Source organism: Suricata suricatta, chromosome 1 (assembly GCF_006229205.1).
Source record: "Suricata suricatta isolate VVHF042 chromosome 1, meerkat_22Aug2017_6uvM2_HiC, whole genome shotgun sequence".
Classification (NCBI taxonomy): domain Eukaryota; kingdom Metazoa; phylum Chordata; class Mammalia; order Carnivora; family Herpestidae; genus Suricata; species Suricata suricatta.
Genome location: NC_043700.1, coordinates 152,104,733 through 152,132,192, shown reverse-complemented (window position 1 = coordinate 152,132,192; position 27,460 = coordinate 152,104,733). Strand labels below are relative to the sequence as shown.

Here is a 27,460-nt window from a genome sequence, read left to right as displayed (position 1 = left end):
TGAAGTTGTATGCTTAACTGACTGAGCTAACCAGATGCCCTGGGTCTATAACATTCTTAATAGATAATTTATAGTTTGCAAAACACTGCTCATGAAAACCTCCAATGATAAAATTCTAAAGATAGGAATTAAGGATTTCAAGGATAGAAATGCTCATATTTTCAAAGAAAAAACATAAGAAATGTTTGTAGGAAGAGCAGTCTTTAATGGAAAGAAAAACAGATTACATTCTACAGGGGAGCAAAGTAGTTATTTGGGAGGGAAATAAGTATCTGTTTTTGCACCGGTAGTCTCTGTTTTCATCTGACTGGAGTTTGAGAAAGGGTTCTATAAGAAAACAAGTGGCCAGCAAGTTACTGTTTACCATGTACCTCCTAGGTGCTCATTCCTTCAAATATGTCATCTCTCTTCATCGTCTCAACGTCTTTCAGTTTTCAGATCGAGAAACAAGCTCGGAGAGGTTAAGCTACTTCATTAAGGGCACACAGCAAGTGGGTGGAATGGTGAGGAATTTAACAAGTCTGCCCAACACCACTTAACCATTACACTACCCTGCCCTTGAGTGGCAGGAGTCTGAGCCAGGAAAAGAGAGGAAGCCGAGATGAGGGCATCCCGCATGGGCGGGCAACATCAACTGAAACCACCCATGAAAGGAAAGGGAGAGGTCAGCAAGGAAGCTACAGACATTCAGGGCTCTGGAGGATGGCTCTGACTGGGAGAAATTAAATGCCAGTGGAGGCTTTTCAGCTAGGAATGATTAGCAGAGAGGTGATAAGGAAGCAATTAGCACAGGGAGCTTCCCATTGGATGAATGAGTGCAGAGTAAATCAAATAAGCTGTTCAAGTGGCCCAAGGCCGCCTGAAAAGGGCAGAAGAGCAGGTAATTAACTAGTTAGCAGAGTAAGAGTTAACAGTTGAGAGACAAGTACAACTATGCTAGGAAGTAGATTTTGTTTCTCTGGCGGTCCTAATGAAGTAACATTCTTTTTAAATTTAATTTAATTTTCTTTTGATTAATTTTTTGAGTGAGCATGAGCACAAGTAGGGAAGGGCAGAGGGAAAGGGAGAGAGAGAATCTTTAGCAAGCTCCATGCCCAGCATGGATCCTGACGTGGAGCCCAACACAGAGCCCAATGTGGGACCAATGCAGAGCCCAACTTGGGTTCAATCTCACCAAAATCAAGACTCAGACTTTCGACAAACTGAGCCACCCAGACACCCCATAACTTTCCTTTTATATACACACATTTAAAGTCCATTATATGCAGTAAAAAGTTAAAAGATTCAACTGTGTATATAATTAATAAATAATACACAGTAAAACCTTGGTTTGCGAGCATAATTCATTCTGGAAACATGCTTGTAATCCAAAGCATTCGTATATCAAAGGGAATTTCAAGAACCATTGGCTCAGTTATGACCATGTGACACTCGTAGTGCAAGACATCGTTCGTTTATCAAGTTAAATGATAACTTATTTGATAATTTATGAGAAATGTTTGCTTGTCTTGCGGAACACTCACAGAACAAGTTCCTCACAATCCAAGGTTTTACTGTAATTATAATTTCCATATTGATTTACTTCCATATTAATATTTCCATATTAACATTTGGAAGACTAACAAACATTAAACATCTACATCTCCCTTTCTTAGTATTGTCACTAAATAAATATAAGTTCTGTGCCAACGTTCCCTACTTAGCCCACGGCAAACAGCTCCTGGAGATGAGGCAGGGCCCGAGAAAGAGCTGGAAGTCCCCACTAGGACCTGCCCTAAACAGAAGCCCTTAGGAAGTGACAAAAGCACCGTGTCCCATGAAATTTTTATTTCACACACTTGAAATCTTTGTTTGCAAGTGCAATCTATAAAATGGTAATAACTCTACAAATGTGAAAACAAGTCATCAAGATGCAAGATTTGATAGATTAAGGGAAATAAAATCTAGACTTTGAGAAACAAGTTAGATGACTTCATAAAAACCCATCAGTTCTCCTGGTGGCCCCATCCTTCTTTCCTCCCCTGGCATACCATTGCCTCACCCACATAATGCAGTTCATTGTTCCCCTGATGGACTATTTTTTAAAAACAGGAATACACTTCGGAAGAGAAAATATTCTGTCACAAATTACCTTTCCCATCTGGGAAAATGCCAGATTTCACATCACTCCTGCACACACATTGGAGTTTCCTTTCACATTTAGACACCCTAAAATTCCCATGCCATTGGAGCAATGGTCCATTGTTCACAAGCAAATTTCAATTATCTGTAGTCCAATGAAAACAATGAACTCTTGCAATTATCTGGTTGGCACTGATTTTAATGATTAAGCAGTAATTCCAATGTTTTTTCCCAAAAAATCTAGAGTTATCACTTCCACAAGTTAATAGATCCACTCAAACGAAAAAATAGCCAGGAGGATATTCTACCTGCCTGGCTAATAATTTTCCCATAATGAGCACTGCAAAGATGGGAAATATGATGCAAGTAGAATGAAAATAACACTGATTATTTTTTTCAAGTTGAACTAATATATATTTAGTGCATTAAATTTACAAAGTACAAGGAATATTTAAAAATCACCAAAATACTGGGTGACTCAGTCAGTTGACCATCCAACTCTTGATTTCAACTCAGGTCATGATCTCACGGTTCATGGGATCAAGCCCCAAGTCAGGCTCGTGCTAACTGCACAGAGCCTGCTTGGGATTCTCTCTCTTACCCTGCTTGGCTCGCATGTGTGCACTTTCTCTCTCTCTCTCTCTCTCTCTCTCTCTCTCTCTCTCAAAAAAAAAACATTAAAAAATCACCTATAATCCTTCCACCCAAAGTGTACGAGTATATATACGACAGAAGCTAATTTTCTAAAAACACCTGATGTGGCTATGAATTTCCACTGACCTTCCACGATGAAAAACGCCTCCACTTTTGCACACCCAAGAACACTGCATGCCTGGCAGGTATACAAGCCTTCATCCTCCTTCCTCACCCTCCGGATGGTTAGGTTCCGGTTCCCATCTTTCAGTACAATACCTAAAAGAAAAGAAAAATGATTTTTACATATGATGTAATGGAATCGTTTAGGAAAAAATTTAAAAATATACATGACGCCTTTACTTGGACAAGCATCTAATTCCAAAGAGCGATACAGGGTGGATTGCTGACTCATTACCACCCCCGGCTTCCATGAGAATTCAACAAGGCCCTGAATACTTTACTGCTGAGTTTAGATGCTGTCTCTGAGAATTCTGCAACCAACCAGAGATAGACATAGTCTATTCACCTGAGTCTTCAACAAGTGTCTCGTTATCTTTAAACCACGTAATCTGGGGAGGGGGATTTCCAGACGTGGTGCACGAAACTTCGATGGTTTCACCAATACTTGTTGTTTGATTCTCCAGGTTTCCTGTGATCATGGGTGCCACACGCTCTATGCACACACACACAAAAATCATACAACATGTAGTTATAACTTTTGAAATGGTTTTGGGGCACCAGTAAATTCATAGTTTAAATTTAGTCAACAGTGAACCATTGATTTACTAAGCTGAAAATACACAGAAACTGATAATATTACTCTTGGCCACTGAGTAAAGTTAATGAAAGAAATGTCAGGACAGTTGAGAGAGATCACTTTGAACATCCTTACTAGTGATTCTAGCTCATTGTCACATCAAAACATAAAGGTTGTCATCTTTAGGGGTTTTCTTCTAACTAGACACAGCTTCTCCAAGGGGAACCTTCCCCTTGCATGAAAGTTCTAGACAGTGACACCCTTGACTTCTGCCATGTTTCTCTTGGTAAGTGTAAAACTTCAGGGTAATTCAACAAAGAATGCCTTATGTACACTTGGCACTTTTTACAAAACTCACTTATACTATTTCTGTTGCTCATTATCAATCATATGATGAACAAGAATTTAACCTTCTTTCACAGATGAAATGACTGTAATTAAGGAGGGGTAAACAACTTCTCCAAATCCCTATAACTCAGTGAAAATCTGAACTGATAAAAGAAGCTGGTGAGCCTACAAGCCCAGTCCCATGCCATTTCCACTAAAACACAAACAAGCAAGACACTAATCCTTAAAGAAAGTCAAAGATTTCAAAAATTAAACTCATTCATTTCAATGTACAGCAAAAGTTCAGATGTACCCTTCCATCAAAGTGTTATAGAAATATCTTGTCCAAGGCAATCAAAAGGAATCTTGCTGAAAGAATCCACTTCAACACTTAGCAAAATGAGATCACCTCAGTGGTGAACTACACTGGGTTTAAAGCAAATGTCCTGGGCTTTAGTCTCTTTCTAAGAATAATTTTAAGAAAACAACTTAGGAGTCCTTAGAGAAGTAAACCAGCCCACTGTGAGCACATATTTTCTGGGCCTGGCCTCCTTCATAGCTCTTTCTGAATTCTTCCATTAATTGGAAAACAGACCAGTCACCAAGGTGATCATATATGTGATAGGACATAAAGGGCTCTGGGAATGACTTCACCCAAAAATACTCCTTCTTTTGACACCTGAGTCTTAACAATAGCAAACACTAGCCTAGGGTCTATCTGAGGATACTTCTTAAAAATATACCAGGGCCTCTGAAGAAGATATTATTCCTCCAGAACCTTAGTATAGATTCAATCGCTTGGGCAGTTCCCCATCTTAACAGTAAAATCAGAGGACACACGCATCCTAGAACTGGGAAGAGACACTAAAGAGAGGAGAAAACGGAGGGAGTCAGCACAAAGAGAATTCCCCCAGTTTGTCTGATTTCCCCAGAGACAGAGGCATGGCTGCATAGCTTTTGCGCAAGACACAAGGTTAGATAAGGTGTGGAGAGCGGCTCCATGCAGAACTTACAAAGCTATCTGCTCATAAAACTATCAGCCCATTGATCTTATGCTGGACTGCATGGGATGACCCAGAGGGACAGGCAGTGAGCGGTGCGCCCCTCCCCTGGGCTCTCACAGGTCCTAAACAAACCCACTGCCCCACTCTTCATGCAGTAGGTATCTTACTGAGCACCTCGTATGTTGCCACTATGTTCTCTGACATGAGCTACTGCAAGGAGTAAAACAGAAAAAATGCCTCTCCTCATGGACTCAGAGACCTTAATGTGCTACGGCTGCCTGGTGGTTGCCTGTGTCCTCATCATATCTGCCTACTCACCACTCCGAATTTCTGGAACCTTCTTAGCTCACAGGCATTCCATGAACATGTGTCTACCAAAATAATGTCCAAGAATAAAGCAGAAATTTCCCCAGTTTAGGTTAATCCCTCGGAAATCCTATCATTAGAACTGGAAACAACCAGCTTATTTATCTTTTTAATACATCATTTCACCATCATCTGCCTCTTTCTGCCTCAGGGACTTTCAGTGAATAAGCTGAGTGTGTGCCCGTCTACTTCATAGGTTCCTATACGATAGCAGTCTTCTCAGAGTCCCCAAAAGCCCTACACTGAAGGCATTCCAACCATCTTTCATGATCCAGCGTTGTATTCCTACCTAAAACTGTGAGCTGTTTGACCACACAATGTCTTTTCTTGGTCCTCCTGTCCTGAGCAAAGCACACGTAGTCTCCTTGGTCCTGCAAGGACGCGTTCTGGAGCTCCAGGATCAAGGTGTCGCTTGTGTCATTGGAGAACATGGTGGCATTCATTTTCCAAAGGGCATCCAAGTTCTTGCAGATGGGTGTAGGCAGCTCTCCCACAGGGACTGGCAGAGCCTGCAAGCCAGACTTGTACCATGTGAGGTTCTCAAACGTAGTTCTGTCTGCAGTGCACCACAGAGCCACCCGTTCCTGCTCGGTTGGCTGGGTGCCAGGCTGCAAAGTGATTTCAGGGCCCCCTGAAATATAAAACCCGTCGTTAGGAAATGGCGATTTCATTTGGGCAGCACGCTTTTGTCTTCTTGTTGCCTCTAGACTGCTATAAAGCACCATGAAAAGTGAAGCGCTAGCGATACCAGACAATGTCATACAGGGAAACAAACAAGTTAGACAGCCCGGGCCTCCAAACATACTATTTTACTGAGATGTATTCCTCAAATATGTATCAAATCTCCTCTAAATAGTTTTTGAGATTAAAAAGAAATCTAAAACATTTTTAAAGGGGATAATTATAACATGGAATTTTAAAAATGAGTTCCTCATCGACACATCCCACTCAATGACTTTAAAGCCATATTTATGACAACAAGTTAGCCCGCATTGAACCATTTCACCTCATCTAGTCAGCTAAAGCTTGTCCATAAAGCTAAGATGACCAGGCAGAATCAGCAGCATTGGGAGGAAACTGTCTCTATATCATTACAATTACCTCCGGTCCACGCTGTTCACTTCTCAGCAGCAAGCCCACCAATACTGACTGAACCCCAAGAAGTCACGCACTGTGCTAGACTCAGACGGTGGAGACATAACTAGTAGCCAGGACTAGTGGCTAAAAATATCTGAAACCAGGGGTACCTGAGTGACTTAGTTGGTTGAGCATCCGACACTTGATTTCAAGATCCCCAGTCATGGGATCAAACCCCATGTAGGGCTCTGTGTTAAACATGGAGCCTGCTTGGGATTCTATCTTCTCTCTTCTCTCCTCTCTCTCTCTCTCTCTCTCTCTATCTCTCTATCTCTCCCCCCCTCCTTTGTCCCTCCACCCTACTCTCTCACTCTAAAATAAATTTTTCAAAAATTAAAAAAATATATGTGAAACCATTCTCTCCCCTGAGAGAACGGGAGTCAGTTGTCCTGAGTTTGCATGGTCCCAGGAGCTATGTGAGACGTCTTCATTTACGAACAAAAGCATCCCTGGTATCAGCCCAAGTTCTTTTCCAAAACACCACGCCAGTCAAGAATGGCAAGGGCCACAGAGTATCAGAGGGCTTAGCGTCCAATTGGCAAGAGATCCAACCCCCCTGCCCCGCCCCCTGCAGAGAGCAGTACTCACTGGTCACATGGAAGGAGATGACCCTCTCTCCTCTGCCAGCTTTGTTGATGGCTTCACATTTGTACAGAGCGGACACATTTGCCGCTTGGATAACAAGGGTACTTACAGTCTATGAGAAAAACAAATCCCAGGCCATAAACAATGGAGGCTGTGTTTACGTGCATGCATTCGTACAAAATTCAACCCGTAAGACCCGCCTCCTCCATTCATACTACCCACTGACCCCTCTGAAATTCACACAGTTATCATTATGCTGATGTGGCTCACATATTACACAAAACAGGCTTTGGAAACCAAAAAGGAAATAATGTGGTTTAGCCTAATGCTGCATGCATTTTCTCATTTCCATATTTGCAGAATCAGAATCACCTTACAACAGATGTATAGAGCTAACGGCATGTGTGTTTTATCTTTCTCCGATAAGATACTAAGTCGATGGTGCTTCTAAGTGTCAATGATGTTTTCAAACTGACTTAATACGTTAGTATTTCCTCATACAATCAACGTGACTATCAATCTCTAATATCCCTCACATATGGTTACACCATTCTTCCACTCCATCCTCCCTCCTTCCATCCAAGAGAGAGAGAGAGACAGATTTTCAAATTAAAGAACTTCGGACTCACTTTGTTTTTTCCTTCAATGAGGGCAAACTGATTTTTGTTGACTTCGATTTTATTTCCTCCCTGGAAGTCATCCACATTTCTCCATACTTTACAAGTATACAGGTTTGTCGTTAAGACGGTCTGGCTATGAGAAAGAAATCACAGCTTTTACTACCACTTAATTTTTCATTAGTTCAAATCCATAGCAAGGATAGGAGTCAGACTTTGGTTATTACGTCTTAGAAAGAACTGTCAGCGCACCCTACCATGTCACAAGACTTGGCGCCAAATAAAAATAGGACTCAGCAAAGAAGGAAAAGGTTCTAGGTAGATTCATTCAGGATACAGGAGGGAAACAGCTATTCTGGGAACAAGCCTCCATTCATAAAATGAATCGACAAGACAATTCAAGTTAATTTAGTTCAAAGGAAGACAAGGAAACTAAGAAGTCATCGGGCTTCTTAAAGTAATCTCCCTGGGACCGTGGCCTTTGTGTAGGAAATGGTCAGCATCTGAGGAAGAAACTAGTAGTGGCCGTCTCAAAAACAACAACAGGAAGTGAACGGCTCTGGGTGATAGTGGGTGGCCTGTTGTTTTTTTGCCTAAGGATGTCTGGACTCGTGTTAGAACCTGATAAGCTGGGCCTGAGAATCCAAAGGCTCTCATCCATCAGCTCTTCCTCTGAGATGGACCTTCTCCCAGATAACAAGGAGAGGTGGAATTCACCAGTTGCTTGGAGTATGGAAAAAAAAAAAAAAAGATTGGCAATCGGCAAAGTGAGGAAAGACCCTGCGTTCGGAGAGGTGTGCACACCAGGGCCAATCTGGGAAGAGAGAGCTAGCTAACCTCAGAGTGGGACACCATGGAAATGTTAAGACATGGAGAAAGATGGGAAGTACCACTTGAGGCATAACTTTCCTAGGAATGGGCTTCTCAGGTGAAATGGAGTCCTACCACAGCGTGGCTGTATGAAATGCAGAACAGCAGGGAAAAAGAGGACAGGTGATGGAGTACTACTCACGCAGGCTTGTAGGCACACTCCTCCTCCAGCTGCCAATACCAGCGGATGTAATGTGGCGGGGGGACCGCATAGACCGTGCACGTCAGTGTTTGCGTGGTGCCGTACTGGTAAGAATCCACCGGAGAGATCAGGGATTTTTCACCAATCTGGGGTGGGACTGGAGATGGGAAAAGCCACTTTTGAATTGTCAGTCAGCTTTGAGGAAGAGAAAGTAGAAAGCCTATGTTTCTATAAGCATATGATTTTGCCCGCATTTTCTTTCTCAAAGAACAGCTAGACTTGGAAACAGGACACGTGACTTCTAGGTAAAGTCATCATCCTCACAAGCGGAGGACTTTGTGCCAAGTCTGGCCACCCTCTGCCTCAGTTTTTGTCATCTACATGTTAGGGATGGCTCTCTCTGTGCTCCCAGTCTCAAAAGATCAGGACAGAAAAGCTATACAATTGTTGTGACTAGTGCAGTAAATACATTTTTTTATGTGCGGTGCATTATTCTAAGTGCGCTACCCAGAATAATCCATTCAACCCTCACAGCCACTACTGCAGTCCTCCCTTTTACACAGAAGAAAAGTGAAACAGAAGAGTCAAATGATTTGCCCGAGATCACCTACCTCTCTTCCTTCTCCCTCTCCATCTCCTCCTTCCACTTCCTTCCCCCCTTCTTCCTCCAGCTCTCTTTCCTTTCCTTCCTTTCTACCCCCACCCCCTTTCTCACCCTTTTTTTTTCCCTCTTTCCTGTTTTTGGCTCCAAAGTCATTAATGTAAAACTATTCTCCCATCGCTGTCACTTAAAGATTCAGATTATACTCTCAAATTTTGACGTTTTATGTTCATTTTATATGGCAGAGTAAATGCTAAGGTGAATCAAATGGTTAGCGGCTTCATGAATTCTTGAGATGGGATTATACACTATCCACTTTTATGTCTTTGTTTTGTGTTCATTTGCTTCTCCCTACCCTGCTTAGCTCTCTAGCTTCCCGCCATCCCCAAATCCCCTTCTCCTGAGTGGCTTCTAAATGACATTTATGGAACCTATTTTCTTTAAAATACTCCCTGAAGCTGATGTCCTAGAAAAGAAATGAAGCCAAGCTCAGCAGACATACAGAGCAGCGGCAGGCTATGTGGGGAAGCACCCTAATGTTACAAAAGAAGGTGCTGAGGCTGTACTATGCCGTGCCAACAGGGAGAACAAAGAATGCCAACAGAGAAGCAATTCCCAAACTGTGTTTGGAGCAAGAGATTAATAGATTTCTGGGATGGGAGGAGGATGCTCTGCTCAAATAATTTTGTTAAACCCTCAATACTCTGTGTCTCTCCCCCTGGAGAATGGCAATATACATAAGCATATTAAAGGTCCTGTCAAGTCCTGCTATTTAGACATCAGTTGTCCATCGACTTAGCATCTCAAATACTTCCTTGACCATAATACCATTTTATTCCCCATCCAGAACACTTTCAGTTTGAAAGAACAAAGTTCAAATCATCCTTAGATCATAAACCTTGTATCTTCCCTTTACAGCCTCAGAGTCAGATAAATCTTAGAATCCTGTTTAAAAAAAAAATTTTTTTTTAACTTCTAGCCAGCCAACAGTGTCAACGTGCAAAAGCCTTCTGAGCTGGGCTCTGCCTGTGCCTCAAAGTAGCAGCCTCCCACAAAATCCAAAAAGGCTCTTTCACATTTGCGTCTCAATCGCACAGTTCAGTGAGACAAGGGCACAGGCAATACAACAATGGTCTTGGAGGCGGTCTTATTTCACAGCCTCCAGTCAGAGTGTATCACCGAAGTCAATGCTGCACATGAGCGCCAAACGGTTCAGTTGTGTGGCCTCTTAAGCACATATGTCCAGAGCGTGCTGTCCTACACCTTAGTTCAACTCTGCTGCTCTGGGTCATTTTTATAAAATATTTTTAAATGTTTATTTATTTTTGAGAGAGAGACGGAGAGAGAGACAGAGTGCAAGCAGGGAAGGGGCAGAGAGAGAGAGGGAGACACAGAATCCAAAGCAGGCTCCAGGCTGTGAGCTGTCAGCACAGAGCCCGACGTGGGGCTCAGACTCATGGACTGTGAGATCATGACCTGAGCCAAAGTCAGAGGCTTAACCCACTGAGCCACCCAGGTGCCCCTGGATCATTTTTATACATAGGAGCCTGTTTCTGATGTGAGTGAAGCAGCAGGTGACAAAGGACTGGTGGCCTGGTTGTGTAGGAAGATGCAATCATATCCTTTATAATCAATTTTGGGGCGAGAAGGAAAACTGAACAAACTCACCGTTCACAACCAAAGACACCACGTGGCTCTGTTTCTCCTTCGAAATGGGGTTGGTAAGGATGACAGTGTAATTTCCTGTATCTTTTTCACTCACTTCCATAATAGTCAGTACATGCCCCACTTTGATTGTGTGATTGGACTCCATGAGTCTTCCATTTTTATACCTATGGGGTAAGAAAATCCCTAGAATTAGTATAATTTAAGTGTTTGCTGTCAGGTGGAACAATGCTTTGCATTTATGTCCAGTAGTTACCATTTTATTTCCGGGGGAGGGTAACCAACGTATTTCACAGGGACTCTGACATGGTCTCCCACTATGACTTCCACCAAAGATTCCATGCCACTACCAAAAGCAACAAAAGGTTTTTCTGGAAGAAAATAAAAATAGTTATTCCTACGAATGTCAGCTTCTACAATAAACGATCATTTGGTTTAGTTTTTCATTTCAAATGAAGAGTCAACGATCTAGGGAGTGTGAGTTGCTACAGTTCAGGGATTCCTCTCACTGCCTTTGCTTATTCATGGTCCAGCTTCTCCCCTACAACTGGCCTCTGCATTTGCCCTTCTCTCTGGGTGCACATTGCAAGCCTACTGGTTGCTCAAGTCTCAACTCAAGCCTTTGCTCCTCTGAGAAGTTTTCTCTAGGTCCTCCAGGAACCTCGGGGGCTCCTTCTCCTCTGTTCCCATTGCGCCCTATACCTATCCACCCTATGTCCCAGGACTCACGCAGTCCTCGGACCCCTTCTCTTTATCTGCCCCTTCCTCCAGGCTCAGCCATAACTGACTTCTCTGGGTTCCAGGTTTGTATATTAAGTATCTTTACTCGGATGTTTAATAGTCATGTCCAAATAAACACACCCAACACTGTTGCCCCAAATCTTAGTAAATAAAACCACCCTTCACTCACTTGCTCATGCTAAAAATTCAAGTCATCTTCCATTCTTTCTCTCATATACCCCACAGCCACTGAGTCAATGGGCAATCCTGCTGTCTCTATCTTCAAAAATACATCCAGAATCAGATCAACCTCTCCCCACTTCTACTGCCACCACTTAGTCCAAGCCACTTGCCATCCCTCACCGGGATAAGCGCAGTTAGTCTTCCATCTGGTCTCCCTGCTCCTGCCCTTTCTTCCCTAAAGTATTTCACGTAAAATACACAGCAGTCTTACAAAAACCTAAACCAGAGCATGTCTCTCTCTGCTCAAACCCTTCTATGAATTCCCATATAAAATTCAAAATCACTACCAAGGCCTAAAGTTGGGTGCCAAATGAATTACCACCTAAACTGAAACATTTATGTGTTATTACGTGACATTATTACAAGTGAAAGAGAATAAATAAGAAACTAAGTTATTTTATCAAAGTCCCACAGACAGTAATTAAATCCTGGTTTCCTCAATGACAAAGCCCATTGTCACATTCACACAGGCCCCTCAGCCTTGAAATAAAATGAAAATGTAAAAACTATCTTAGATAACGATACTCTGCTTATTATTATACTACGAATCGTAGCATCAACAAAAACTGCAGCAAGCAACATTTAGTGAGCACTTACTATATTAGCTCATCTCATTATTAAAGTTGAGATTTGAACCCAAGCTGTGTTCTTGATCTTTAGGTCATGTGGCTTCCCCAGCAAGAGCTCAGAAATGTCTTCTGAATGAACAAAATAGGAACCACTAGCTGACCTAAATGTATTTAAATTATCTCACTTTTCAAGGCACTGCATAATTCCAAAGGAAGTCTTAGCTTACCATGGACCCTGATGAATGTGCTGTTCCTCTTGGTCATTAGCCCACTGGACGCCACACAGGTATACCATCCTTGGTGACTCCGGGTCACACCATCTATGATCAAGGTGCTCAAAAATTTCTTCATCTCACTCCCAGACTGTGTTTTTAGGTCCCGGTTAACAAGTTTTTTATGCTGATGCTGAAAAAGAATTTACTGAACTTTCAAAGTCCAGCATGACATTACCTGGTAGCTTCTAGATACCCAGAAGATCGAGTCTTGGTGAACACAATTCATGCCAATAGTACATGCTTCAGAACTTTTAACATCATCTAGACTACCAATATATTTGATTTCAAGAGAAATAAATGGAACCAACTGAATTCAGATTTGGAAAGCCTCACATAGTGGGAATGAGATGAATATATGCCATGGAAACAGAAGCAAACATGACCACTGTTTAAGGAGAAGTAGATCTCATGCCACCTTTTGAAGACAAATTCCCTTAAAGGGAAAATAGATCAAAGACTTTGGAGCACAGAGAAATAATGCAACCTGAAAAGATGTAATCACCTAGAAAAAACTAATCTTCCCAGGCTGATTATAGCAGAGTGGAACCGAGTTCTTGGCATTGCATCTGTTTCCCATGGGTGCTATACATTCTATAGTTCTTTTAAAGTGTGTGTGTGTGTGTGTGTGTGTGAGAGAGAGAGAGAGAGAAAGACTGAAAGAGAGAGAGAGTTAAATCCCTTACATTTTATCTGGCCAGACAGATCCCTATCTCTCCCAAGCAAACCCCAGTGGAGCTTATTATCAAAGTATTTAGAGGTCTGGCTTTGAATTGTTAGTGTTACCTTCAAAGAAGGGTATTCCCAGTTGAAGTCAATCCCCACATTTAGTTCAGTCCTCGCCGTACAGTTTAAGACAAGCCTCTCTCCAACAGACAGCTCAACTCCATGAGGGGGGCTCAGAACCACATCATAAATCTTATACCCTGGAGCAAGTAAATTGAAAACACAGAGAAAGAGAGGAGAAACAAATCTATAACTTAGCAGGGATTTTTTTCAAAAATGATGCAGCTTCAAAACATGCCACATCATTTTTCCCTGAAGGCCTCACCAATACGTGGTAACTCCCAGTAAAATCACCCACAGAGACTTACAAAGCAGACTTGTAGGAATCTCAAAGATGTTGCCCGGTGGATAGAAAAGCAGTAAAATTTGAGTAGTCAAAAGCCAATGAAGCCAGCTTAAGTAAATTACTGAACTTTCCGTCAAATAGGTATAATTAAAAGAACTGATGCCAAGCAATGCTTTGAACATTGAATTTTCCATAAAGTATGCTCCGATCATAACACTCTTTTCCACCCTTGGTCTTGGCAAGAAAGCCGAAAAACTCAATTGCACTGAGGTTTACTTGGTACAGAAGAGCAGATGTAATGATGCCCCATACTAGATCTTGAATTAACATATTTTTCAATATCCTTTGCCCTTCCCCCTACACCTTAATCTCCAGGATCTTAATATAGGAAGCCAATCTTTAATGTATGATATTAATGACATGGAGAGAAACTGTCCACTTACCTATAACCACAACTATGTACATAATAGACTGGTAACTTTCATCATTAATCTTTGCTTCACAGAAGACCATGCCAGCATAGCTGATCATATAGCTGGGGATAGTAAAACCTTTCTTACTGTCCCAGGAAATTCTGTTACCATCAGGGACAAATCTCTTTTCTGGATACCTCTGGGTAGAGAAAGAAATAGCAAATATTGAATAAAGTGCTTCCCCAAAGTGAAAACCATGTAAAATGATCACTAAAGAATTCATCAGTGAAGAATACAGATTGGTTTTATTTATTCTCATTTTGACCCTTCCCAAAGGGTCAAATACATGATTGATAATATATTATGCAGAGGTCACCCATCTTCTCATTATGAAAATATAAAGATGATTGAAGAAGTAACTTACTGCACAAAGGGACACATTGAGGTTGGAAATGGATCCAAGACATGGAATCACCACAGTTTTGTTTTTGTTCTCGGTGATGTAGACAACGCCATGCTGGTCGCTGACAGAAGCAATAAATGGAGACCTGTAATCTAAAAGAAAATTGAATTCCATTGGCTAATGGCACTTACTGGAGAAGCTGGTCATGTTTCAAGCTCATAAATTCTAACCAGAGAAGTGAACGATTGACAGTGATCTTCACACCAGACAAAGGAATCCACAGGTTGGTCTGCGGGTCGATATCTGGCTCCAGGGATATGTGGCTATAGGAGTGTGTGTGTGTGTGTGTGTGAAAAATCTGAAAGAAAACTCACAGAATAAAGTTGACTCCTTTCACTAGGATTATTAACAAATGGCGTATACTTTATAGGTTCCACATTTAAAGAGATTAATCATTATAATTTCTTTTCTAGAGATATTTTTTAAATTTTTTAATGTTTATTTAAATTATTTACTTTGGGGGGAGAGAAAGAAAGGCAAAGTGCAAGTGAGGGAGGGGCAGAGAGAGAGAGAGGGAGACACAGAATCCAAAGCAGGCTCCAGGCCCTGAGCTGTCAGCACAAAGCCTGACACGGGGCTCAAACCCACAAGACATGAGATCATGACCTGAGCCGAAGTCAGACGCTCAACTGACTGAGCCACCCAGGCACCCCTATAATTTTTTTCAAAATGAATAAGCATACTTCATTTTTCATAAACACTTTCATATATACATATACAATTTTCATATATACTAAACATTTTTCAAGCACATAAATTTTAAAGTAATATTTTTAAATTTTAAAGTAATGTTAAAGTTAAATATGTACACTTTACCTACTGAGTTTTACTGATGTTGAAAAGTACGCACAGTCTCTCTTTAGGCGAATAATGTCTAAGTGCCATGAAAATAAACTAATGGATCCCGAAGGATCTTTATGATAAGCAGAAAATAACTAATAATTTTTGGATTCAATTATTCAAGAGAAAAATTTATGTTGGTATTTTAAGAATGTGAAGACTAGATATAAGATTAGTTATAAAATAATGTTCAATAGTTATTGAATTTAGTTTAAAATTCAGAAGTCATTAATGTCTTCAATGACAAAAACTCAAAAAGCCACCATGGCAAAAAGTGGGGAAAAAACCAAAGGAGATTTTAATGTCATTCGAACATTGTTCATACAATGGGTTTTTTTGTGGTTTTTAAATTTTTCAATGTTTATTTATTTTTGAAAAAGACAGAGCATGAGTGGCAGAGGAACAGAGAGAGAGGAAGACACAGAATCCAAAGAGGCTCCAGGCTCCCAGTTATCAGCACAGAGCCCGACGCAGGGCTCAACCTCAAAACTGCGAGATCATGACCTGAGCCGAAGTCAGAAGTTTAACCCACTGAGCCACCCAGATGCCCCTGTTCATACAACGTCAATACACTGCTGGGAAACTAGTCCATTTCCCAGATGTAGAGTCACTGTGGTGTGAAGTCATACTTGAAATCTCACAGAGACAATGGTTCATATGGCTATGCCCAACACACGCGGCCATGCATTTCCAGGGCTCTTCAAGGTGGTTGGTCCAAGCAGAGAAAGAGTTAATTAAGCCAAGGAGAGAAAGGCAGCTAATTCCCTTAAACAGCACAACTTTGATTTCCTTCCCAGTTGGAAAGCACAGAGAGGCAGCTAATCCAGGCCACCACATGCCATAGCCATTATCTTATGAGGCCAAGACCCACTTCCTGGCTCCTTCCATTGCTGGAGGGAACGGGGTCAGAAGACTAAGGAAGTAAGGTAGGGACCAGGGGGGACATTAAAGGGCTGTCCATAAGGAATACTACAATGCTTTCTTTCTTATTGTTAGACTTCATGGCCAAAATCTTGGACAGCTCACCTCCTAGAACAGTAGACTTCAACAGGAAGCAGAATTTAACGGGATACTCAAAGACAGGCAGTGCACAAATAAACAGTGCCTGGGATTGCTACTTCTTAATATTACCTACCTTTCATCCACATGCTATGAAATATTACCAAGCTTGCTTACACAACAAGTCTTTGGAAGCTAAGTTAACCCCTTACGTAAGAATAAAGCTATTCAGTAAATCAATTCTATTTCAGTATTCCAAAAAAAGGAAATAAACAAAAGAAACCCAAACAACCACCCATCCTCTCAAAATAAAATATTTACTATAACTCATGACATGAATTTTCACATGTCTCCAGGTTTCCTGACTTGGGGAGAAGGAAATAACGAGATATTATGGGAGAGGTTCATCTTGTAGTATTTCCAGACAGGCTAAAAGCAGGAAATCCTTGCAATCTTCTGAGAAAGCCTGATCTCTCAAGCCTGCGAGATCAAAAGGAGCCAGAAATTCTCGAAGATCTGAGCCTTGTCTCTCTCAAGTTCTGCAGAGGAAGGAAGAGGGCCCAGAATTCTATCTTGGATTGTGCTTACATTGGGCAAAAATAATTCTCAAATGCAGTCCAGGAGTGACATACATTATTTTGATGTAGTCTCCAGTTTTCCATTGCACTGACCATATTGCACTATTAAATGTAAATGGAGAGATGGAAGCGTGCTTCCCAGAGCTAATGAAATTACTGTTCTGTAAAAGAGTCTAAGTCATCTTCACCTGCCTCAAATCCTCTGGGATATTATATATATATGTAAATGTATAAATAAACAGCTCATTTTCACTGAAAAGGAAAATATTTAGTATATCCAAGCAAAATACTACACAACACTTAACTTCCCCAAAATTATATGACAGGATTATAAACATCATTAGGTATGTCAGGTTTTGATAGGAAAATTAAGGCAGTATAAGATTTTTGAAACACAAGAGAAAAAAATAATTTATATCATAAATACTAAATACATGTAACATTGTGTTTTATTCTACATGGATGTTAAATTGATCTCCATGATGACAATCCCAAATTGCAAACTCTAGAAAGATGTGGCATATCATCCAAGATCTCAGACCATGCAAGTGAGGGAAAGAAACACTGTCCTTGAAACGCTCTTTGAGGTAGTGTTTTCATTTGCACAAGAGGATGAAAATTGTGTTTCACAAAGTAGAAGTAGAAAAAGAAAAGTTCTTAGGTAGAAAAAAGCTCCAGTGCCCTTGGCTGTTTCCCTGAGCATTCTTGGGAAAATCTCCTACCCTGTTGTAGATAACCTATCTCTCCATTGAAACCTCTCCATAACTCACTCCTGAATCTTCTTTTTCAAGGATTTCAGGTGCTTTTTCTCAAACATCAGAAGGCTTTGTATAAATCCCGGTAGCCAATTTTGAACGCAGATTTCCCTTAGAAACAAAGATCAGAACCACACCAACTGGGCAAAAGAGATATCAAGAGAGCCCAAGTTCCAGAACAACTCATTGAGTCTCATTCTCAGGGGAGCCTTGAGAGAGAATCTCGTGTATTCCTGTTGGCAAACAGCCTTTGGAGTGCGGCTTTTGTTGGACTCTATTGTACTCAGTTCTGCTTTGCGCCTATTGTTTTTATAACTGGCAAATCAACTTGGGAAATGAATTCCATTTACCCACTTACCTTGAACATAGACATAAATGACCGAGGCCACGTCAGTGTCCTGGTAGAAGCACTTGTAGGCTCCAGTATCATTTCCGATCACTTTTGGAATCGTGAGCGTCTTACAGAAGAAGCCGTCACTGCACTCCGTCACCTCCACTCTTTTCTCAGAGCCACTCTGATTGTTGGGCCAGAGCCAGTCCAAGTCCCTCTGTCCCCTGAAAAATTAATTCCAGGGAAGTATTCATGTGAAATGCCACACTAGGAGGCTGTTTCTAAAAACACAGAAGGTTTGGTTCTCAAACTTCTATAAACTCAACAGACAGATTCACAGCCTTCTACCAACAGTGACATGCTGGGTCCACCAATGACAAAAGGCCATAAACTCAGCTTCAGACATCACTTACATAAGGATTCCAGTATTTCTATTAATTAACTCATTCACTCAACAAATATTTATTCAACATGTGCTATGTGCCAAATGTTGTTAAAGTCTGGGGATACAGCAGTGAACAAATCAGACAAAACTCAATGCCTTTATGGAACTTCAGTGTAGTTAGAAGAAACAGGCAATGAGATAGAATTTAAAGCTGAAATTCTTTAGAAGTAAGTAAAATATATGGTGTAAATAAAATGTGAAGTGGTGATAAGTACTATGGAGAAAATATAGAATATACAAAAAGAAAAGAGTTCTGGAGGAATGGGGCTTGATGAAGCCAGTTGAAAGTACGGAGGAACAGTGTTCCAGGCAGAGGGAATAGAAAATGTAAAGACCCTGGGGCAGGAGCATCTGGAGTATCACGGGAATAGCAAGGAAGCCTGAGTGGTCAGATAAGAACGGGCAGACAGGACGGTAATAAAAGTGAGGCTCCAAAGGAAGAGGGTGCAACTTTCTAAGAGCCTTACAGGATCTTACACGGACTGCATTCAAACAAAGATTATTTTCACTGCAGCATTTCCCTGCAAAGCTCTATGAAAGATAGCCCATGTAAAAAGGAATGCAGCATCATTGATTCTTCTTTCAAAGAATCTGAAATTTCCATGAAGCTGCAGCTACATTAATGAAATTACTTTATCACACTCCAATAGCTTTTTTGGACGTAAGAAATTTTTTTGAATGAATTTTAAAAGGGAATGTGGGATCTGTGGGGATTTAAATAACCTCTGTTATTGAAGATGGATAAGAGGAAAATCTACTAAGAAATGTGTCTTCAAATAGCAAAGCTAGGGAAATAGCATTGATACTATGTTTTTTCCTACCCTTGATAAGGGGACAAGGGTATCCTTTACGATCTGCAGTCTAAAATAGATCTGTGTCATTGGGTTGAACACCTGGTGTTCATCAAGCATTAGCAAGGGCGGTAAGCTACCCAAGGTTCTTTGTGGACCCCCAGCGTCCTCCTCAGAGGACAACATCGCCTCCACCCACCCCTCCACCTGTTGTCTCTGCCAAAGACACACTGAGAGGTTTCTGCAAAGCCTCTGGGTCATGACATTAAACCCCAAAGTCAAACCCCACCTTTCCTTCCAGGGTAGGGGTAAGACAAAACTTAAAGGCTTCTTCCTTTTCAAAGAAGCCTGCCTCCCCAGTCAGCAAAAAATCAGTAGCAGGACTTCTTGCTACCAAATGAGAAGAGAGGCATTCCACAACATCAAGCCAAAGCATAAAGCCCATTACTTGTGCAGAACATGCACTCAGTAATATTAATGGCTGAATATTAAATTGCTACCAGTCATCATTTTATCATAAAATAAAATTCTTAGCAAATCATAAAATAAAATGTCCAAGAGCCATTCTGAATATAATAAATATGGCCCAAACTCCTTCAACTCCATCCCTCAATTTTATGTATTTACTCAATATTTAATGAGCATCTATTATATACTATATGCCAGGTGCTATGCCGTGTGTGTGTGTGTGTTGGCAGAGAGTAGCAGAAAAAAAAATGCCAGCAAAATCATAACAAAATTTTGGGAGAAGTGCTTTCTCATTTTTTTCATTATTAAATCATTTATTAGAAACCTCACTACATATAATTACTACAACTCTATTATAATTCTGTTTAAGGAAATTATTTTCCCTCAATAAACAATGAGTTACTTAACACAGGAAATCTGAACCTAAAATTAATCCTTACCTGCAAGTAATCTGAAGAGTTGTATTAGCCATAATTGTAAGTATGTCTTTTTGAACGCTGAGTCTGGGTGGATCAAGGGGAACACTAGGCAAACCTAGAAACAAATTAAATAAATGAATATAGTTGCCACTGAATCAGCCCCAATAGGAAACACCTTCTATAAACAATGCACACTCTATACTTTAAAAGGCCTCTTCAGCAATTCATTGTATAAAACTGTGAATTTACTTTTCACCATTCCCAGTAAAAGTTCACAAGCTGTGTCATAACAGGAAGAATGGGCAGATGGTCATAAACCAACACAAAAGTTCTGCAATTCATGGAGGTAGGGTGGAGTTCCTGTTTTCCTGCATTGCCAACTTCAAGGTCTTACAAAAGGATATAGGACATTGAAACCAAATGAACCTTCATCTGATGATCTCACTCCCTTGGGAAAGGACCCACTGACATTTCTTATAAAGCATAGGATGCACGCATTTGACTAAATTGCTGATTAATGAATACTACTTAGAGGGATTTCTATACAGTTCATCTATGTATCCTGAAGCGGGGAGGAGTGCCCTTGACATTGTCTCATTTTCCTTTACCAATTTTCTAGTGCACTTCCTCTGGTAAAAGAACTACCAGAGTTGGAAGATGGTACATTAAAACTAGGTGAGAAGAGTTGAAGAAAAGAAAACATTTGCCAGTGTCCATTAATATGCCTATTAATATACTTTTCCTTAGAGAATGAGACTAAAAAACCATAATGCTAATGAATTACAAATGAGGAATCTCAACCTATTAATCAAAGCTTTGAGCTCTTTCTGATACCAAGCTTGTAACACAAGAAAGCTGTCTTTACCTAAAAACACCGGGACAGATTTTCACCATGGGTCACTCCACAACAAGAAAACAGAGTTCTCTGTGAACTAAATGCAAAGAGCTAATAAGTGTTGAAAAACTGTCAAAGAAAGAAAAACTGTCCACCATGCTAGGGCCTTAACTAATATCCAGATCTCCAAAACACCACCTTAAACAGTAATGGATGTCAGGTAAGCACCCAAGCTTAATATGGTCCTCAACTCATGTCATCTAAGAACAAATGACTCTCCACCCAAAGAAAATGAAAACATCAATTCAAAAGATACATGCACCCTTATGTTTATTGCAGCATTATTTACATTAGCCAAGATACGGAAATAATCCACATGTCCATCAAGAGATGAATAAAGAAGATTTGGTATATACATATAATGAAATATTACCCAGCCATAAAAAAGAATGAAATCTTGCAAGTGCAAGGACATGGATGGAGCTAGAGAATATTCTTCTCAGTGAAGTAAGTCAATTAGAGAAAGACAAATACCAAAGATGTCACCCATATGTAGAATTTAAGAAACAAAACAAATGAACAAAGAAAAACAAAAGGAACAAATAAAAATGCACTCTTAAATACAGAGAACAAACTGATGGTTGGTAGGGGGTACATGATATAGGTGAAGGGAATTAAGAATATACTTATGATGAGCACTAAATAATGCACAGAATTGTTGAATCACTCTATTGTACACCTGAAATTAATATATCACTGTATGTTAATTATACTAGAATTTTAAAAATAAATAATTTTCAAAAAAAGAACCAGTGATTTTCTAAGCCTAAATTGGCACTGATCTTGTTGGGTAAATAAGACAGTATCAGCAAATATGAAAAAGTATGAGTAAAGAGAATGGGCACATATCGAGTGCAAATATCCAATATATTGAATCTGTGGACCCTAATGTCAACAGCTGAGGTAAAATGAACAACTGATCACACATATTTCTACTCACTCACCCAGATGGGCAAAATAGTTGCTGATACAACTGTAGATTTGTTGATTAATATCATAGTTTAAAAAATAACCTAGAAATTAAGTTACATCAATAAATCTCAGAAACTAATTGGCATTGGTACTGATTTGTGTTTAGGGTAGTAATTCTTAAACTTTAGGATGTATAAGATATCCCTAGCTCTGCAAATCTGCATTTTAACAAGTATTGCAGGTGACTTGATCATACTTGGTCGATGGGACACTCTTGGACAGCTATTGATCTGGGATATCATGGTCAGTTAATCAGCATAGCACTTTTCAATACCGGAGGAAATAACTGCCCCAAGGAGACAAATAATAAAGCAAAGTGTTTAAAAGCAATAGAAAAGCCTTCCAACAATAGAGTCTCCCTTTGTATAAGAAAAGGAAAATGAAAAGTACTCATTTGGATAAGTACAAATATCCAACATGACTGAAAACCACTAAGTTGAGAAACGTGTTGAAAACAGTAACTTAAACCAATTTGTACAGTGATCCAAATAGGAAAAAGCCCATTATTTTAGGCACATTTATATGAGGGGAAAAAATGGTAGTAAAGGCAAAGCTCTAAATAAGCTATGTTCACCCTCCCACCAAAATAAGAATTCTTGAAGATCTCTCATAAACTATCAGCACAGATTTTCTCACACTCTAGCCACCCTTTCTTATGTTAAAAAACAAAACTAATTAAAGATATGTTCTCCATTCATAGGAAGCTAAGATAACACCATACTATTCTGGAGACATGTATACAACAAAAATCTTTTGCAGCAAGGCTATATTGATAATGATAACTTCAAATTCATAGCAGTAGACCAACCAATGTTCAATTTTGTTTTGCTCCATTAAACTTCATTTATTTTCATTGGCAAGTTTAAGTCCCACTCTTGGGAAAGTCTAAAGAAATAACTATAAGAAGTGCATATGTTGCTACTGAATAAAAAGCCCTTCTATGTTCCAATCCCCTAACCAAAATTAATTCATTTGTGCGCTATTCCCCTCGCAGCTCAAAGACAGGAAGGAAAAACAACGGTGCCTCTGTTTCCAGAATTTGATGGCATCAATTATAGTCCAATCCAATTAAGCAAGTCACACACTCCAAAAGGGCAACCTCATCATTATATTCAGGACAACCCGATTACAGTTACCACTGCTGCCCGATGAAACACCCCAGGCTTAGAAGCAACTCACTTCTTTGTGGGATACAGAACCACCACATGTTCCACACCGAAAAGGGGGAGAGGGACGTCTTGTCAGGGACAAATGAGTGTCCATGGTGATGCTGGCCCTGATGAACCAAGTCATTATTAAGAAAATTCAATAACTATAGACAGATGATCTTACAGTATATGAGAGTGTCTTTTTTAAGAGACGTGTGATTCTTTTATTTCAGTATAAGGAACTTTTCTCTGAATTACTTGACTTTTTTCTTTCTTTTCTCCACCCTCTCCCCTTTCTCACCCTCCAAAGAGTGGAAATCTGGAAATTAGCAAACTGTGGCGACAGAAAAGAGATAGGAGAAGGCAGTGGGCGGGGGTGACGGGGAGCGCGAAGAGAGAAAGACAGACATTCGTTGCACCAAGAGCATGTGTGTTCCTAATCCTGAAGGAGACTGAAATTTTAGGTAACGAGGAACGTGGCGAGTGGCGCTAAATCTAGGTACCGAGTCCCGCAGAGTACGTTTTCAGAACGTGAACTTCAGACCATGCGCGTATCCCAAAGCTTTAAAAGAGGCTACTGTTTTACATAAGGTGAGTGTTTCTTGGAGGCATTTTGGGAAGCTGTCGCAGTCCCGAGTCCGAGCCCAATTTCACCTTCTCTCTGCAAGGAGAGCGGCATCCCGCACCAAGGTAGGAACAAAAAGTTTCCCTCCCCGAAATGCACCTCATACAGGAGGTGCGTCTGTGGGTTCCAGCCAGAGGGAACGCGCACCGGGGTCCCTACGGGGCTCCTACAGGGGCAGAACCAAGTGCACGCTGAGATCCGAGCGAACTGGTTTGCGCTCCCTGCAAGGCTTCCCTCCCCGAGTCCGGGTTGGTGCGGGGCGCCCAGCCGGACAGCGTTCCACCGCCGTTCCCGCCTGCGGGAACACCTCTTGCCTGCAGCCCCGGGCGCCTGCCTTCCCACCCCCGCCTCCCGACACACAGGGTGTGTCGGCCTCGCAGGACTTGCTGCAGCCGAGGCCCCGGTCGGAGACCAAAGTCGTGGAAAAGGAACTGGGCTCCGGAGATTACCAACTCTCCGGATAATCTTGGGTCAATCAAAGAGCCTCAGTTTCCTCATTGGTAAGTGGAAAACCACAAAGTGTCAAGTCACTTTCAACTCTCCAGCTCTCGGATTCCGAGTTAGACCCGGCCTCCAGGACCTCTCCGCATCCCCGCCTCCGCCCGCACCCGACCTCTCCGTCTTCCTTCGAGGGGTGGGCTCCTTACCCACAGAGGCAGCCCTGGTCTCCACGCAGAACCACAGAACCATGGCCAGCAGCGCCTTGCCCTCCATCCCGCACCTCGCGCCGGGCGCCCTGCCCAGAACTCGGGCGCGGGTTCTTTCTCCCGGGGCCTGCGGAGCGAAGAAGCCGCGGAGGCGGAACGCGCGCCGCAGGCGCAGGACTGGGAGGCGCAAAGGGGAGGGTGCCCTGGCTCCGGCCACGACTTGCAGGGGCGCCTGCGGGTGGCAGGAGGAGAGGAAATCCCGGCTGCGCTACAGCTCTGGGCTTTCTGTAGCGCGCCAGTGATGCCCCGCGCGGGCAGAGGAAACACAACCATCCACCGCCGGCTCTCCCGGGGTCCCGGGACTCAGTGCCGGGTGCGAGCGGAGGCCAACACTCAAGAGCTAGGGGGCGGGGCTCGGGGCGGGGCCGGGGCGGGGCTCCCCCTTGGCCGCGGGTCCCGCCTCTCAGCCTGGATCCCGGGCTCGCCTTGCCCACTACATCACCCTGTCTCCCCGCTGGCCTGGGACTGCATCTGGCCCCGAGTCGCCCGAGGGAGAGCGTCCCAGGCGCAACAACTCTTCTGTTTATCTCCGTGGTGATAAAATATAGCCCGTAACAGCTTCTGAGAAACTCCAAGCTTCTGTAGGTTGAGGCCCTCCGAGGTGAGGGTACGGGGTGCCGAAGGAGGGGACAGCGCCGTGAGCGCAGGCGAGGGACACTGAGCCTTCAGGAGGCGCTCGAGAATTTGGGACCGTCTTCAGCACCCGCCCGTTCCTGTAGTGACCGGGCGACAAACTGTGGACCAGCAGCAGCAGGTTGAAGCCACTAGGGAAAAGCGGATACAGAACCCAGGCGAATGCAGGATCGCAAACCGGCCGACAGTGACTCCAGCCAGTGCTGAGTGTTTTGCTTGGCCAGCAAAATTGTAGTTTAAAAATCTGAATCTGAATGCCTGTAGTCAGAGTATACACATGTTCCTTCTATTTCCTCTTGTACCTGGCAGCTTCAAATGTTTTTATGTTACCAGCCTAGTCCCCAAGGGCATTTAAATTTGAGCCCCCTTGCCTGGCTTTCACCAAAAACCTACATCAGGGCTCTGGGGAGCTGTTGGTAGCCAGGGCTTTAGGGTAGCCTCACCCGCGACGTCAGTCACCTATCCCTAAGTGACGTTCTCCTTGAGAAAGGGCTTTTGTCCACCGTGTTACCTGACAGGGACTACATGATTCTTCCTGGGCTTTTGACCAGGCCCCTTTCCAGAACGGAGCTCCTAGCCGAGATACCCATAGGGCCAGAAGGAGGCCAGCTTCACTGAAGCAATGAAGCCTACGCTCCCAGACCCAGGGCACCCAAAACAGCGTACCCAGCCTCACAACTCTCTCTGTATGTGTTGACTCCTTGTGGAGTTGTTTGGAGAAGGCAGATTCCTTTAGACATTTTTTTCCTTCTTTTCTCTCCAAGCCTCCCCACACTTAGCAAGTGACATCAAACAACCCCCAACTTCATTAAGTTGGGATCTTGCAGATCCTTCTGCCTTAAGGCACCACCCTTCAGGGGAGAGGAAGAAGTAGAATTATTATTTCTGTGTCTAGACCAAACCCTGCTTCCTGAAATATGCAAAGTGAAGTGTTGCTTTTCTTCTTCTATGTTTATATTTGCTGTCTTTACTCTTCTACTTTGCCGGTTGACAATGGAAATACTTTAACTCTGAAATACAATGAATGTATATACTTAAGATTTTCTTAGCATATGAAAAAGTTGAGACTGAAAAGGCTTTCTTCAGCAGAGGCAAGCCTTTTCACCTTCCCCCCACCACCAATCAAATATTATGCACATATAGGTGTAGGTGTATCCCCAAGGGTGACCCTCTTTTTTTTTTAATTTCTAAATTTTTAAATTTATTTTTGAGAGACAGTGTGAGCAGGGGAGGGTCAGAGAGAGGGAGATACAGAATCTGAAGCAGACTCCAAGCTCTGAGCTAGCTGTCAGCACAAAGCCCAACATGGGGCTTGAACTCACGAACCATGAGCTCATGATCTCAGCCAAAGCTGGATGCTTAACTGACTGAGCCACCCAGGTGCCCCAGGGTGGCCCTCTTTTAATACTGTGTGTTGGCATCTTTCACTTTAAGTCAGAACTTGAGGATCTCTCTGAATCAACCGATCTTTTTAATAGTGGCACAATGCTCCACTGTAGAGATGTACTCATATTTAATCTAGGAGATATTTATACTTGTCAGAGGCAGGAGTATGCTTAAAGAAACCCCTCTCTTCCTGCTAGTAAACTTAGCAAATAAAGTGCAACCAGCCCTGGCAAAGCTGGATATTCGAGGAGAGGGATGGGACCTGGTTTGAAGAAGGCCATTTCTTTCCATTCCATCTCCAAACAATTCTTTAGGCTCAGGCTTATTTACAGTTCATGACACTTCCTCTTCCAGGTCTCACTTAGGAAGATAGTGTCTCCTCCGAATGCAAACCAGAACCTGCAGGTCTGTGGTAATAGCCCCTTTAGCAGACTTGGAGGAAATGATGTGTCTTTGATGGCCACAAGACCAGAATTTGGCAGGGTTGCAATGAAGTCAGTCTACCACATTCCCTCCCACGCGGTACTTAGAAGTGCCTTATGTTCATGAAAAATGACAAAGTCTGTTTCTTTGTTGAGTTGTTTTTTTTTTTTAAGGTCTGATCATTGGGCAACACCCTCCCATTATCCGGTGCCACTGGAGTGGTTTTGTGAGTTAATTTTGCAGTACAGGTACACCCACCCCCTACAAAGCCCCCAAGTGTGTTCAGTGCTCCATAGATGGGATTCAGACACATTTGGGGGTGAGGCAGCAAAGAGTGTTGCTAAGCACACAGACTCTGGGGCCACACTCACTGGACTTAACCCTCCTTACTATTCATGTGATCTTGACCCACTTACTGGTTGCATACCTATGAAACATAAAGGATAATAATAGCACCTTCTTCAT

At 42.1% G+C, this 27,460-nt stretch overlaps 1 protein-coding gene across 3 annotated transcripts in view; it reads right to left on the bottom strand.

The window, feature by feature from the left end:
* KDR (kinase insert domain receptor) overlaps window positions 1–24,746 on the bottom strand; it is an 80,828-nt gene extending 56,082 nt beyond the window's left edge. For all 3 annotated transcript variants that reach the window (XM_029945687.1, XM_029945686.1, XM_029945688.1), the window contains exons 1-15: window positions 24,494–24,746; window positions 20,228–20,321; window positions 18,111–18,307; window positions 14,542–14,672; window positions 14,148–14,316; window positions 13,419–13,558; window positions 12,588–12,765; window positions 11,085–11,199; window positions 10,832–10,995; window positions 8,563–8,719; window positions 7,563–7,686; window positions 6,937–7,045; window positions 5,501–5,842; window positions 3,284–3,430; window positions 2,902–3,033 (exon numbers count right to left, since the gene is read on the bottom strand). In XM_029945687.1, coding sequence (XP_029801547.1) covers window positions 2,902–3,033; window positions 3,284–3,430; window positions 5,501–5,842; window positions 6,937–7,045; window positions 7,563–7,686; window positions 8,563–8,719; window positions 10,832–10,995; window positions 11,085–11,199; window positions 12,588–12,765; window positions 13,419–13,558; window positions 14,148–14,316; window positions 14,542–14,672; window positions 18,111–18,307; window positions 20,228–20,321; window positions 24,494–24,560 — 2,266 coding nt within the window. In that variant the 5' untranslated portion in view covers window positions 24,561–24,746. The remainder of the gene's footprint in view (window positions 1–2,901; window positions 3,034–3,283; window positions 3,431–5,500; window positions 5,843–6,936; window positions 7,046–7,562; window positions 7,687–8,562; window positions 8,720–10,831; window positions 10,996–11,084; window positions 11,200–12,587; window positions 12,766–13,418; window positions 13,559–14,147; window positions 14,317–14,541; window positions 14,673–18,110; window positions 18,308–20,227; window positions 20,322–24,493) is intronic.
* Window positions 24,747–27,460: the final 2,714 nt, after the last annotated feature.